The sequence below is a fragment of the Crotalus tigris genome, unplaced genomic scaffold (assembly GCF_016545835.1).
Source record: "Crotalus tigris isolate CLP2741 ecotype Arizona unplaced genomic scaffold, ASM1654583v1 scf7180000018371.15429387391:27106975, whole genome shotgun sequence".
NCBI classification, from domain to species: domain Eukaryota; kingdom Metazoa; phylum Chordata; class Lepidosauria; order Squamata; family Viperidae; genus Crotalus; species Crotalus tigris.
Window position 1 is genome coordinate 21,223,910 of NW_024096970.1, and position 16,387 is coordinate 21,240,296.

Consider the following 16,387-nt stretch of genomic DNA (forward strand, 5'->3'; position numbering starts at 1 on the left):
GATTATGATTTGGTGGAACATTCAAAAGATTTTTAGAAAGAAGATAAAGTTTACTCCTCAACTATTTTTACTTGGTATTTTTGTTGAATTAAATGAAAAAGAAACTACTTTGATGTTGAATTTATTAACTGCAGCAAGGTTACTAGTAGGTCTATATTGGAAGAAAGATTCTTTGCCTACTTTAGAAGAATGGATATTTAAAGTATCTAGTTTTGCAGAAATGGCAAAAATTTCTGCTTATTTAAAGGATCATACACAAGAAAGACACTTTCTCAAATGGTTCAGGTAGATTCTGTTTTCTTAAGATGGAAGAGTATGGGAATGAGTTTTTTTAAGATTGATCAGGTAAGCTTTTATCTGGTTCTTTTCTTAAGTTCAATCTATCACCCACATTCAAATTATAACTGTTGGAGGTTATATGACATTACATGATATCACTACTCAAAGCTCCCAGTCAATATGTCATCAGAATAATATCTCCCAATTCCAATTTGATGAAATACTGATCATCTTGAATGTCTTAACCATTGATCTGCCTAGTAAAAGAATGATCAGTCTGAGTGGTTAATACCAAAATACCTTCAAAGGTACTTCAACGTTTGTTGTGAAAATATCTGCTCTCCATCCCCAGTTCTGAAATATTACTCAGGAGTTATACTTCCAGAACTAGAAGTCAAAGTTTCTGATTTATTGGACATTGCTCCCCAGCATGCTTTAGACATAGTACTTTATGTTATGAGCTACAAACGGTGCTGAAAAAAAGGGGGGGGGGAGATTAGGACATTCTTAGCTGTTCAATGACAACAAAATTGTACATTATTTACCCAAAGCCATCTTTTGTCTTGTTAATGTGATTGCTCCAGAAAACTGACTCAGTGTTCTTTAATAAAAGATGAAGGATTGTCTCACTGTCCCAGAAGCAGAACAGTGCTTATAAACAACAGACAAGGCCAGAAACAGCAGCCTCTTTCTCTCATTAGAGAAATATTTCTGGGAATAGTATAACTGCTATTTCAGATATGGGCCTTTAACCATTCACACTGCTTTAATGATATTTCAAATGCTGCTCTTTGCTTTTAAAATCCTAAAAAAAAGTCTTTTCTAAACAGATGGTAAATTTTAGCAGAGCCTAAAGACCAAGAAATTCTTTGCCCTTTTAATCTTTTGTTAAACAAGTGGCTAATCATTTATATATCTAATTACTCTTTTGTTTCACTGGCTATATCCCAGCTTTCTTCTTCATTCATTTAGATGTCAGGTAACAAAAAAAACTAAATCTTTTCAACTAAGGATGCTTAAGTCTATAGGTTAATAACTCCAGTAGGAATTGCGTATGCAAATTCTTGAAATGACTTTTGATATTTCATATTAAATTTTTATATTGGATTGTTAGATCTTGGACAAATGGCCTTCTTTGAATGGAACAGTAACCAAAGATTATTGGAAGCAAAGAAAAAAATTATTTCTGTGAAATATGTAAACACAGATTATCTCAATATATATTTTTTTCTTAAAGTGGGATTAATCTAAAGCAATTGTCTTCACCTGTTACTTACAAATGCAATATTATTTGCAATTTTTATATAGTCAGATCATTTTGAAAAAGTACTAACTTTTTTTAGACTGTCTGTATTTATCCCATGGAAGTGGGATAAATAAGTGCTGCTTATGGGTGATACAGACATACAACACTGGGGATGTCTGTTTCTATTCATTCTTCTTATTATTTCCTTAGCTGTATGTGATCCTCCATGCCAGAACAAGGGATCCTGTAGCCGTCCCCAGCTTTGCATTTGCCGCTCAGGCTTCAGAGGTCTCAGATGCGAAGAGGTGATTCCAGAAGAAGAGTATCATCCTCCTGGCCTTGCAACTGCCTTTCAGTCTCCGGCAGGTTCCCTTCTAAAGAGAATAAACAGTGCAGAACAAAGAGAGCCACAGCTATCTATCATACAAAAGCTAGCAGCTGGGTAAGTTACCCCAGGTATATGCAACAACGATTATTCCCTTTTTGTAAGTTTAACAGTAATGCAGTGGAAGGACAGCTACAGTAGCTCCATTCTAGAGCAAATGTGGAAAACAAGAAAGATGCATCTACACACACTCACCAGCTCTAAAGATACGTGGACTAAGAGATCCCTCTTGAAATATGTCTGCCTAGGATATGTAAGTTGGATTGATAGTAAAGCTGTGTTGCTATTACTGCCTTAGAAAATCCACTACCTCAAATCTGCTGCTAATTTTTTTTCTAGGTACTTTTTCTGCATTTTCTCTGCATTTTTATTCTAAACAGTAAGAAAGCAGTCATATATAAAATGAACTGCTATCATTCCCTAGGTCTCAGTCAAAGATGAGAGCTTTCAGTGACTCATGACTGCTGCATGGTGAGTTTAGGAAGGAAGCAGATAACAATTACTAAAATGTGAAGATATTTTTGGTATCGCTGTTATTATTGTGGGGAGAATAGATATCTGGTTTAGGACATGAGTAAAATTTAAAACTGAATGGTTAATCAGAAATTATCAATAGTAAATATATAAACTACAGCTCTTAGTTCCCATGGTACCTCCTGTTCTTTTTCTTTCAATCTTATTCCATGTTTGGGAAAAAAAGATTTTAAAACTTGGTTTAATAGTGCTTTTATGATTGTGTCTTTCAAAAAAAAAAAAAAAACCTGCAGCGAAAAGTGCCAGTCATTCAATTCCATTACCTCCCCAGTATAGCTTTAGATGTACATTTTTTAAATGTAAGAAAAATGAGTCTAACATTCTTTCAAAACAGTGTTTCATCTGGATATATAAAAAGTAGAGATAGGGTCCTGACAAGCACTTTGGAAAGTTCAGGTCAAGAATTATTCAGGCAGACACTTTTGTCGAGGCCAAGGGTCTGGGCCAGTGATGGCAAACCTTTTAGAGACCGAGTGCCCAAACTGTAACCCAAAACCCATTTATGTATTGTCAGGTGCCGGGTGGGCGTGACCTATTGGGTGAGTGTGGCCAATTGGTGGGTGTGGCTGCAGTAGTTAACGGCAGACTGGGTGGGACTAAAAAGTTCAATCAATCAATTCCAACTTTGCGATATTTTTTTTCCCGTGAGAAGTTGAAATTGATTGATTGAACCTTTTTTTTTTGCACACAGCAGTGGAGGCCTAAAGCGAAAAGGTTTTATAAACCCAGCTGAAGGCCTAGGACTGGGGCAATGGTGCGCGTGTCCACAGAGAGGGCTCTGCATGCCACAGGTTCACCACTACGGGTCTGGGCTATCTTGATACACATTTGGGGGGGGAAGGGTTTAATACAGTAGTCCTCGACTTAAAACCATCTGAAGTTACAAAGGTACTGAAAAAGTAACTTATGACTGCTTTTCACATTTATGACCCTTGTGTATCAGCATGGTCACATGATCAAAATTTGGACACTTGGCAACTGGCATGTATTTATGACTGTCCCGGGCTCATGTGATAACCATTTGTAATCTTCCGAGCTGGCTTCCAACAAACAAAGTCTGTGGGGGAAATCAAATTCCCTTAACGACCTGATGATTCACTTAATAGCTGTGTAAAACTGGTTGTAAAATGGAGCAAAACTCACTTAACAAGTGCCTTGTTTAGCAATGGAAATTTTGGGCTCACTTTTAGTCATAAGTCAAGGATTACATTTAGCTGGATGGAAGGGGGCGTGTCTGCAACAATCTAAAGTAACCTGTAGGAATCGGATTCTCTCACCTTGACTGCATCATCAGCCATATCCATCATGAAGCATGGTAGACTGTTATCTATGATATTGGTAGAAGAGGAATAGTCTGCTTTGAATCTGGAACAACTTTAATCTGCTTCAGCTGTTGGATAAGGATGAGATGAGGGAATGGCCTAAAGAAATGGCATAAAAAACTTATTGGTTACATTTGTGTCACTTTTAGAGAGAATATGAGGATTAGTGTCAGCACTGACAACATATGTTTTGGGTGATATCTGACCATTTTAAGGAGATACTTCTAATTTTCATCATGCAGAATGTTTGGTAGAATCCACAAAATGTGTCTACTGTATCTCATTATGCTTTCCTATATCAAGATAATTTATGAGCAAGTTAAAAAGCATAGATCCCCCAAAAGATCCTTCAGTGACTCCACTTCTTATATTTCTCCATGCAGAAAATTGTCCATTTATTTTAATCTGCATTCTGTGTTTTTAAAGGACAGTCCCTCTTATTCCATGACTGCTAAATTTACTTAAGATCTTTGATGAACTCTGTGAATCCCTTTCTGAAAGTTCAAATATGTCTTGTTTCATTTGTGTGTTTTCTCAAAAAAGATTTGTCAGGTAGGGTTTATCTGTACAAAAGTCCATGCTAATTTTTCTTTCAGCAATATTTATTAATATATATATTTCTTACTTTTTTCCTCTGTTCCCACCAATATGTCCAAAAGAAATATCAAGCCAGCCTGAGTATAATTTCCCATTGGGTTTCTTTTTAAAATTGGTGTCATATTGGCTATTTTCCAGTCTTCTAGCACAGAGTCTGATTTGAAGAATAAATTACATATGTCTGAAGGTCAGCATTTCTATATTTTTGCTTTTAAGCTTTTGGGTAGATACTATTAGGAACTGGTGATTTGTTATATTATATTTTTGCTACCAGAGTTTCTACTTATTTCTGTTCTTCTTTATTTACTTGGTTAATATATGCTTCAAAACTACAGTTGACCTTTGCTCAGTCATTTTCATTTCAGTGCCCCACTTATTTGATTAGGATTTTATAGCTTAAACATCCTACAATTATGTGACCCATCTTCATGATTTTTCCTTGCAAAAACTCATTACAAGACATGATTACCATTTTATATATGCAGATTTTTTTTGCCACTACTCATGGCTAATATCCTGAATAGCCTCGTGCAATCACATTTCTCCCTCACAGTGATAGGATTTAGACTCAATTCTAGATAAATTTTTAATCCTAAATGACCCAATAAATATTCCCTTTTTGCATACTGTACCTATATCCTTCAGAAAACTTCTCCATACACTACATGAAGCAAGATATGATTAGAAAACTTTCAGTATAATATAAAGATTTCTTTCTATAGGAATTATTACTATTATTAATTCTATATTAAAACAATATTATTTATGCTAAAGTCAACTATTTTTAATCACCCATTTACTGCTTCCATAGCATACCTTAACATTTAAGATATATTTTACACAATCAATCATAATATTACATTTAAAAAGATGATAGTTAAATGCTTTTGTGGTTTCTGGTTGGAATTTCAAACTACACAAATTTACAAACAATTTTGCACAGCCTTTCATGGTGCTAGGTCTCTATATGAAACATCATTTATATCTATTGTTTGCAGATCAAAAGGTAACACATAAAGTGACAATGGTGAATGATGAGAAAGACAAAGTTCTTAATTCCTATTTTGCATTTACCATCCCTCAGAAGAGAAATGGATCCTAGTTGGACAATATTAAGTCACTGAGAGTGTGAGATAACTGCAGCTGAGGATAGATATCAAGAGTGTAACTTTGCTAATTCAAATGAAATCAGATCAGATTCCAAGGCCACAAACTCTCAGTTAAGTAGATTTATTATACAGCAATTATAAAGCCATTATTACAGAATTTCAGTTGTTTGCTTTGTAGCAAAACTGGGCCCTATTTATATTGAAATCAAGGTTCAAAATTATTGCATCTCTTTTTATCATTCAAGTGATGTAAGAGACTAGTTGGTTTAGTGGTTACAGACTTGACACAGTAGCCGATGTGACAAGAAGATGCGTAGATTTTGACATCTTCTTGGTGTGAGACCACCAATATCCCTGAGAAGGTGGATAGTTCTTAAATTCTCCATAATTTTACAATCATAGTAGAGATTCAGTACTTTTCTTAGGAAAGGGAGAATATATAATTAGCCATAGTAATAGAATTCTCTCCATTCCTAGAAACGGGAAAGGATAAATCAGAAGATATCCCTGAAGACCGTCTGTCTGAACACTTATCCAAAACATGTGTTTTGCTATTACTCTATGCAAATTTATTTAGTGAAGTTAGGAGTATGTTTTTCAGCATCCAGTTTCACCAACAGAAGGTGCTAGTAAAAGGGGGTGGAATATTCTAATTGCAAGATAGAAAAGGAAAGCAGATCACAGGGAAGAAAATATTGAGGCTTACATAAAAGATCACATATAACTAAGGGTACAGATGATATGAACATTAAAATATGGGGGAAATTGTGCCCACTTGAATTGATGTGTGACTTTCTGTGAAGTTTGTAGATGTTCCAGCTTCTTGTGGTCTGTCCAAACCTCAGCAGAATGTGAGGCCATTCCAGGAGGAAGGCCAAGACTTCCTTGTTAAAAACGTCAGAGTTTCCTTTAGTGGACAGCCACTGTCTAGAATAAAAGACACAAGGGAAAATTTGTGTCCCAAATCCTTAACTGTCTGGAAAACAATTGCCCCTCTAAGCAAAATCAGATGTATCCTTTTGAAATACAAAGGGACAAGTGAGGCTTTGAAGTACAGGAGGGCATTGAGAGACTGTTTCATTTACCAAGATTGGTAGACTATGTGTGCAATTAACTCCAGTGTGTGTGTGTGTGTGTGTGTGTGTGTGTCTGTGTGTGTGTGTGTGTTGAGATACTCCTTGTGCCAGCTTGAAGAGTGATCTCTGTATGTTCTGCCAGGCCATTTAATGACCACTTCAAAGACTGAAGAAGAAAAGACCAAGAGGGTCTGGCTGTCTATTTCTCTACTTTAGGTTATTGGTTGTCAGGAGGCTATCATGGTTACATGCTTTCTTTAAAAAATATTTACAGATCCATAGAGTATATATTTCCAAATGAAATTACTAGTGCTTTAATAATAAATTTCTTTTTGTAACCTTTAATGAGAAAGATCAAACAATCTGTCAGTGAAGCAGAAATTGTCTCAAACCTGATGGAAAGCTTGACACAAGCTATTTCAGTCAATACCCATCTTTTGTCTCCTAAATTAAATTAGTCTATATTGTCTGGGCTTAAAAATGAATAACAGAAAGCTTGAAATTTTACTTCACGATCATTGACATTATCTAGTATTAAAAAGAGTTTGTTTCTCAATAATTCCATGAAGGGAGAATGAACCTTTGTTGACATCCTATTCAGAGCTTCCTATGAGTGTCTGATTAAACTTCATGAGCTGTGAACGATTGCTCACTTACAGTATGCTGTTCTTTGACTCTGGCCTTGGAAACATTTCACAGTGGGTGGACCCACCTATATCTAAAATTTAGAGGTGTACTAAAAAACTAAACTTAACAGAATACAGGTAGTCCTTGTCTTATGACCTTAACTGAGGGCAAACATTCTGTTGCTAAGTGATACAGTTCTTAAATGAGATTTGCTTCATTTTACAACCTTTTTTACCACATTTGTTAAGTGAATCACTGCAGTTGTTAAGTTAGTAGCATGGTTGTTAAGAGGATTGAGTTTGCTTGCCAGAAGGTCACAAAAGGTGATCCATAGCCCCAGGATACTGCAAATGTCATAAATGTGAATCAATTGCCAAGCATCTGAATTTTGATCACATGACCATGGGGCTGCTGCAACAGTCATAAGTGTGAAAAATGGTCATAAGTCATTGTTTTCAGTGCCATTGTAACTTTGAACAGTCATTAAATGAACTGTTGTAAGTTGAGGACTACCATATACCATTTCAGACACTCTCTTCTTGTCCAAATTCTTCTTAAAAACCTCCGGTGTTGGAGGACCCTTCAACTTCTGGAGGCAAAATCGTTCTAATGATTAATGTTCTAACTGTCAGGAAATTTCTCTTTAGTTTTAGGTTGGTTCTCTCCTTGATTGGTTTTCATCCATTGCTTCTTGCCCTCCCTGCAAGTGCTTTGGAGAATAGGTTGACTCCCTCTTCTTTGTGACAGGCCCTTAGATATTGTAACACTGTTATCATGTTACCCCTAGTCATTCTTTTCATTAAACTAGACTTAAGATTTGGCCAATTCATTTTGCTAGGCCTGGTGCCATGGTATTCTAGAGATCTCCGTTTGAGTTACTTCAGAATATCAGAAAATGGTATAGAAACACACCCATCTATCTATAATCTACCTCTGATGGTCCCTGCCCCTGATATTAATTAGGAATTATGGGAGGTGAAGCCAACCCAACAAATCTGAATAGCTCCAGATTGAAGAAAGCTTTTGGAGATAGCAGTTGGGAGGAGGACTCAAGCGGGGAATTAGCCTGGACTCATTACAAGAGGGTAAGGTCTGGCTCCATCTGAATGCCTTTGGGCCTTATCTAATCTTTCCCAGGTGAAAGCTGCCAGTCAGGGAAGATTCCTATGAAATTGGCATAGAACAATAATGTAGCTAGTTTGAAATCTACATTTGTGAGTCTGGTTGTTCATGCCTGACAAAAATTGATCTAAACTCAATCTTAATGGATATCTATCTAGACATTTTGGGTGTGGGAGTTAATTCTTCGAATTTCATCATTGTTTGATAATAGTGATTTGTGACTTTAAAAACAACCTTTCTTTTGCATGTGTTAATTAATTGTGTCTAAGAATGAAAGATGTTCAAATCTAATGCACAGACAACTTTGATATTGAATAGTATTCTGTTCCAAACAACAGAAAACTATTGACTGTCCAAATATATGCTTCACAAATACATTTATTCATAATGCAGGAATATATTTAGATATTATTAGAATGGTTGATCCATCTAACTCAATAATGTTAACTCTAACTGATGACATGACATGACATGATCCAATCTGATGTAGTGGTTAAGGCACTAGGCTAGAAATCAGGAGACTGAATTCTAGTTCTGCCTTACACATGAAAACCAACTGAGTTTGGGTCAGTCATCCTCTGTCAGCCCTAAGAAGGAGGCAACTGCAAACCATGTCTGAAAGTTTTTCAGACATTAGTCCAGGCATTTACCAGGAGTCAAAACTGATTTGAAGGCTATTCTGTATAATAGCTTGAATGAGTTCTTTTCAGCCTTTTCCCCTGAAGTTCTTTTAACTGGAGATGCCAACTTAATTTGGGAGGAATTTGCAAGTAAAACATGTCTCTTTAACATTGAAGTATGGTAACTGGACTCATATGTGTAACAGATAAGTCAATTGCCTCTTATTGTTGTTCAATTCATCCAGGAAGTGCTGCCAGTTTACCTTTCACTTTAGCTCTACCTGTATACTGCCATACAATTCTAGGCTTTCTCATAATAATGTGGCACCTAATTTTATCACCCAAACTTTAAAAAAAATGAATTTCAAAGGTGCAGCCATGGAGGAGTGAATGGTGAGGTAAGAATGTTATGCAGTTAATATATTATAGCTGTCTCAGGAAAAGATGATAACACTAGATTGGATACCATTATTTTATTTGTACATGTTTAAAAGAGGTTTTTCTGATTGCTATTAAAGTTTTTTAGTAGGTGCTATAGCAAACTGTAAGAAAGGTTTATGGGAACATTTAAAAAAAGGGAGAAAATTATGTTTATGTTCAGTGTGTAAAATAAACAATGGAAGAAGATAATCCAAGAACAATTTGTACTTTGGAGACCAAGGCAGTGGTTTCTCAATATAACTTTGGCTAACATACTCTACTGTTTGTGAACGTTTAGCCAAATTAACCATCGGAAAATTATTTTGGAGTTCCTGATAGAATAAATGTTTCATTGAAACGTGAAACAAAAAACACAGACATTTTTCTTCTTCTGTGTTGAATCTTGTTTAGGTGGTTGGATTGATTTTACATATAACTCTGATCAGAGAAGTTAAAATCTAGCGCTTACATGTTCTCCGTATTAAGTTGTATACTTCCTAAAACAAAAATTGAAACCAATTGCACAAATTATTATGAAAAGACCAGCTATAATTCATGCTTGTGGATGTTTAAGTAAAGTCATTTACATTACGTGGAAACGGTCTCAAAAAAAATTATATCCACTAGTGAACTGTAAGTTCTTGTGCTACTGTCAGAACTTCCTGTAAAAGAGTAGTAATGGAATAATATAAGTAGCATAAGTAGGGGAGGGACAAGCACCAGCAAAATAATTAATTATGTGGGAATCTGAGAGAGAACATTGTCAGTACTGGTGCATAACTCTGGAATTTTCATTTTCTTTTTACAAACCTTGTAAATTCTCAAAACAGCTAAAATCTTACTTGTTTTAATTAAATCTATACTACTATGTTTCTTGTTGCAGTTCTCATTAAAAATATTTTAATGTTACAACTTTCTAGGTTGATATGTTGGTAGTTTATGCTTTTAATACACTGTAATGTAAATTATGCTGTATAGTTTTGCAGTGCATTTTGGGAGTATGATTCTAATAAGAAATGAATAACACATTTTTAAAATACATTGTGTATTTTTAAAATATATAATAATGATTATTGACATTCCAGACAAAGGTTTTAGTGCAACTGATAGAGTTTATATTTAAGCACTGTTGTCTCACAGTATTGATCCTAGGAAGACTTCCACTTCTTGAGTTTATTGAGAACATTGGCAGTATGTTTCTCTGTTCTTTTAAGAGGAATATAAGCGAAATAGAAATATCAAGAGGTGACATCCCAGGGTGTTAAATTATCTGGAAACAAATTCCTTGAGGAATATTTGAAAAGATTGGACATGTTTAGCTTAGAGAATAGAAGATGACAAATGATAATTGTCTTTAGCTATATGAGCAGCTATTAGTTAGAAGATGAAACACATAAAACAGTGGATAGAAACTGCTAAAAACAGAAAGTTTGAGTTAAAATTAGAAGAAAACTCCTAATGATAAGGACTGATTGACAGTAATGGGTTTCATATATGCCATGGCTTGTTTTAATGGTGATTTGTTGAATTCACACAGCACATTAAGTCAAAGTGAAACTAGGTTAGAGTTTAGCACATTGTGTGAATATCATAACATGTGATTTCCCCAATGTAGGTATTTTCCTCAGAAGTATAGAATTTCAACTCCTATAAATTATCTACTTGGAGCAGAATACCTCTACTTCCCATAGTTTCCCAGTTTGAATGAAATTGGAAACTATGCTTACAAGTTATAGAATGGATTAGGATATTACACCAATTCCAAACCATAATTTAAATATTCTGGGCTATCCTGAAGCTCTAAAATATAAATATCCAATCTGAACTATATAAAATGCTATGATTAATTAAAAATATAATATTTTGCTTGCTCACACTTCAAATGGAAGAGGGAAGAGGCTGTGTAGATGAGCAAATAGCTAATTCACATTCCAGTTTATTAAACTTACTCTATTGCATAGGATTCATGTTGTCAGATAAATCAAGTCAAGGAATGAATTTGAATTATTACTTAATTACTGAATGAAGGATCAGGAAATTATAGCTTACTAATGTAAATGTCTTGAGAATTCTCTTAGAATGGTCCCTAAGATATAAGCACAATTTACCTAATTCTGTTTCAAACCATTAGATTAAAATAATCAATGTAATTTACCAATAAATGATGTCCAAGTAGTTCTTCAAACCTTAGTTCCACGTTTGAAATTCTTTTAGACGTAGATCAGAACTGGATTTGATACCTGAAAGGTATATGTAGAGGGAAAGAACTTTGGCTCAATGAATATAAAGATGCCATTAAAAAGGGAACTATGTAGAGTAACTTGCTCCCTGGGGGGGGGGGGCTTGTGTGTCTTGCATAAAACCTGCTTAATCTCATTAGGTTTTGGCTTCTTTGGAAATTCCAAACTACTTTATTTAGGATGTTGAAAAATAAGAGAGTAGTTGAGGTGCTTAGAAACAAAGCAGTCTGGAAATCTTGCCACTATTCTCCACCAGAGGAAAGAGGAACCAGCAGGACCAAATGGAGCTAAAAAACTTAAGAAAGAAAGAAGCTTAGCATGTGTTGAATCGAAACAAACTATGCTCTGTAAGGATCTGTTGTGATAGACAGCATGCATTAATATGCATTGAAGCACTTGGCCTTGGGAGTGGAGAAGGTATACTTCATGTTGTGGCTCAACTGTCACAAAAAGCCAAGCACCCTAAATATATATATTTTTTTAATCTTAAAAAGACAAATTTGCTAATGGGCGTTCATTCTTTGTAAGGCTTCTTTCACTGATGACTTTCATGGGTTGTATATTCTGTTTTATTTCTTTGGCTGAGCCCTTTCTTGGCTATATTTCTATAGTGATCAGTGCCAAAGTCAGGAATGAGAATGCACTCCAAATTCATATAGGATGAGCCAACTCTGAAGGGATCGTTCATCTTTGGAAACAGATGAGAGAATTGGGGAACAATGGAACTTTCCTTGTGAATATGTTACCCCGTGCACAGACATAGTAGTGACCCTCTTATATTCAGAGCCAATTCATTTGATTTGACTTGCATAATTGCCACTAGTGATCAGTATTTGTTTTTTGTTCAAGTGGTTTGTTTTGTTTTTTGAGCCCAGAATAATCAGACTTTTTGGCAAAGAGTTTTGAAATGGTTGCCTGGTAATATGCCAAATTAGGATCTGTTCTGGTTATGGATTGCTCAAAATGAAGCAACAGAAATTCATTCTCACTACCTAGCAATTTTTGTATATTTTTTGTGACCTGCCATTCTCTTAGGGAAAAATTACTATTCACAGTAAACTAAGTTCTCAGAAGGCAACTATGTAAAGGAAGAATGGAATGACAGTAGAAGTAATTTAGCTAAGAAGTTTGCTTGTGTTTCAGAAGATGAAGTATAAAGGTAGTCTATGATTTTAAATAATTAGCTGTAATCCAAGAGCTATTCAATAATACAACAGAAAAAGAAAAGACTTTGATCAATAAGTTAATAGATGAACTACATTCATACACACTTTGCAATATCAGAATAATCTACAAATAAAATTAAAATAATATGTTGATGCAGTAAAAATGCTAGAACTATATTATAATGTAAACATCCAAAAAGGGACAGAAATACAGTAGAGTGGATATATATAATGAATTTAAATGCCTAAGGTGGGGGGACTTGGAGCTGTCACTGAATTGGCTGTAATGTCAGCACTAGTTATATGAAAGTGGAGAATATTCCACATCTGGTCATCACAAATGTGAAGACACCCTTTTCTTTATTAGTACATAAGGTGTCCATAATCAGTGAGGAAAAATATTTCTTACCTATTTAACCTCTGATATGTGGAGAGGTGCTTGTCCAAAAACTTTTCGTTTTATTTTGAAATGACGTTACTTGATGGAAGTATGAGCAATATTTAAGTTATGGGAAGAATCAAAGAGTTGTTATTCTCAAAAGCATATCAAAAGAGCCTCTTGGCTTTCCTTTCTCAGCTTTTTTACCTTTCTCTCTACGGGCAGGCTTTAACCTCATAAACAAGGAAGACTTTCAATGGGTACATAATCATTCAGCACAAATATTAACTTAGCTTTCATCTTCACAGGGTTCAGAACAGAAGCAGCTCCCTGGTTACCTCTCAGTCATATACTGGATCATCCCGCACAGTCCGTCGCTATCCAGCAGTAAATCATGATCATCTAACTTCCAATACACTTCCCAATGGGAATGGATTTGAACAGAGCAGTACTGGGCCACAAATGGTATATCGGGAACCTGCTTTGTCTCCCTGGGGTAAGATCTGAGTAATCACATGTTCTTTTTGTTTAGTTTTGTTTTTACAGAGAAAAGGTCCTGGATGCAGGCTTTAGGAGAAGTGGAGTTTTATTACATTGGGTGTAGACATTTTGGGATATCATAGCCATAGATACACTCTGTACACTGCAATTCTATACTGAATAAGACTTTATATCATTAGTGTTTTTTTTAGATGTGTGAAACTGAAACAATAGTGCTGCCTATACCTTGTTACCCTAAATTACTTCCCTGTTTTACTTAGCTGAATTATGCTGTCTGAAAAATAAAGCATATATTGTTTTATTTCCATTTTTATTCAGATGGAAATGCAATCTACAGAACAATTCATTATTACTTTATAGAGGGCAGCTTCTAATACCACACAGGCAGGTTTCTCTTTCATGTAAACAAAACTCTATTCCTTATCCATCTAATTTGGCTTCTTCACCCTCATTTACTCTGGAAATTTCTAAAAGTTTGGGGGAGAACAGGTATTCCTATGGAAAATGAAATCTGTTCTGGTGGACAGACCCAGGGAGCATCTTGGAGCTTAAATTCTTCAAGTCTGGAGTCACCCCACTTTTTCTTGCTTCTCATTCTTAAATATGTGATGTTAATGTGATGAGTAATGAGGAGAAACAAGAACGTACCTGGTACATGTTCAGAAGGAATGTTCTTTTTCACCAATTCCAAATTGTTATAAAAGAACAGATTTTTCCACAGGAACATATTAATCCATCACCCCTGTCCACCAATATATCATCAAACATTTTGGATTTTTCTCTCTCTCTCCTTGCTATAGAATGGACTAGGTTTTAAATACTCTTCCTCCTCCATGTAATGTCTTCCTTGCACTCTATCAGCCTCTTCTTTCTCAGTCTGAACTTGAATTGAACAATGAACAGGACTTCCCTTTTCTTCACTGTGTTCTGTAGCATTGCTCTCCCTTAATCTTAGTTGATTGTTCTGGCTTTGACTTCCTTTTTTCTTGGTTGGAGGAGTAAAGGAACAACCTATTCATATTTGTTGAGACATGTGAAAAGTGGCATTACCATTTTAGATTATTATTAAAGCAAAATGTCAGAAAGTGAAGAGGAACTAAAGAGCTTCTTGATGCGGGTGAAGAAAGAGAGTGCAAAAGTTGGCTTGAAACTCAACATTAAGAAAACCAAAATCATGGCATCCGGCCCTCTCAATTCCTGGCAAATAGATGGGGAAGAAATGGAGGTAGTGACAGATTTTATTTTTCTGGGCTCAAAGATCACCTCAGATGGGGACTGCAGCCAAGAAATTAAAAGACGTTTGCTCCTGGGGAGGAAAGCTATGGCAAATCTAGACAGCATACTAAAAAGCAGAGACATCACCCTGCCAACAAAAGTGCGTATAGGCCAGGCCATGGTTTTCCCAGTTGCAATGTATGGCTGTGAAAGTTGGACCATAAGAAAGGCTGAGCGCCAAAGAATTGAGGCCTTTGAACTATGGTGCTGGAGAAGACTCCTGCGAGTCCCTTGGACTGCAAGGCGTTCAAACCGGTCAGTCCTAGAAGAGATCAACCCCAACTGCTCTTTAGAAGCCAGATCCTGAAGTTGAAACTCAAGTACTTTGGCCACCTAATGAGAAGGAAGAATTCACTGGAGAAGAGCCTAATGCTGGGAAAGATTGAGGGCAATAGAAGAAGGGGACGACAGAGAATGAGATGGCTGGACGGAGTCACTGAAGCAGTAGGTGTGAATTTGAATGGACTCCAGAAGATGGTAGAGGACAGAAAGACCTGGAGGAACGTTGTCCATGGGGTCGCGATGGGTCGGACACGACTTCGCAATTAACAACAACAAAAAGCAAAATGTACCTTCTGAGGATAGAGTTCTTGGTTTCCTCTCATTGCCCATAAAAAGAGGGAGGGGAGAGAAAGAAATAAAGGGAAAAAGAATATATTAGCTTTTAAACATGTACATTCTCAAGTGTACTTATGCATAAGGTGTTTTATCTGGTCCTGTCTGAACTCTTATCTGATTAAATCTTTCAATCATGTGCTGTTTATTCATGTAATCCACAAATCCTGTTGTCTGATATAGACTTTTGTTCTATGTGATCCCTATAAAAATCGCCCTTTTAAAGTTTATTAATATGAGAGTTCATTTAAAAAAATACTATGTAAAAAAATATTGCCCCTTCTATAAACCTAATTTGGAACAAACAGGATTCTGCACTTTAAATAGGAAGCAACATCTCCAATTTTCCTACTTGGGTTGACTTGTCATTGCAGCAGGGAGCTAAGAATGAAAGCCATTCCTGTCTGCTGTGCCAAGGTTACACTTAGTTCTCCAGGTTTACTTTTGAAAAATAATAAACGTTGCTTAAGCTTCAGGCCACATAATAAAGTAATATTTAATTTGCTTAAATCTGAAAGAATCATAACATACAATAATCAGAAGAGTTAATAGACTCTGCATGCTAGTCCTCAAAACAAGTTGCTTAGACATAACATTTTATTCTGTGATGTCTTTTCTTTCTTTTGCAGGAGCTAACCTGACAGAAAAAATCAGGAAGATAAAAATAGTGTTCACCCCAACAATCTGTAAACAAACATGTCACAATGGCCATTGCTACAATAATTGTGAGAAAGGAGACACTACTACCCTATATAGCCAGAGCGGACATGACCACGACCCCAAATCTGGTTTCCGTATTTGTAAGTTTTCCCAAATGTGTAACCTGGAATGAATTTTCCCTTATTTTGTGGGGAGGGAGGGGTTAGCAATTATC

General features: G+C 35.7%; 1 protein-coding gene across 3 annotated transcripts in view; it reads left to right on the top strand.

The window, feature by feature from the left end:
- The window catches only part of LTBP2 (latent transforming growth factor beta binding protein 2), a 134,894-nt gene that overhangs the window by 21,647 nt on the left and 96,860 nt on the right, over positions 1–16,387 (top strand). For all 3 annotated transcript variants that reach the window (XM_039351740.1, XM_039351741.1, XM_039351742.1), the window contains exons 3-5: positions 1,736–1,967; positions 13,431–13,618; positions 16,143–16,313. In XM_039351740.1, the coding sequence (XP_039207674.1) occupies positions 1,736–1,967; positions 13,431–13,618; positions 16,143–16,313 (591 nt within the window). The remainder of the gene's footprint in view (positions 1–1,735; positions 1,968–13,430; positions 13,619–16,142; positions 16,314–16,387) is intronic.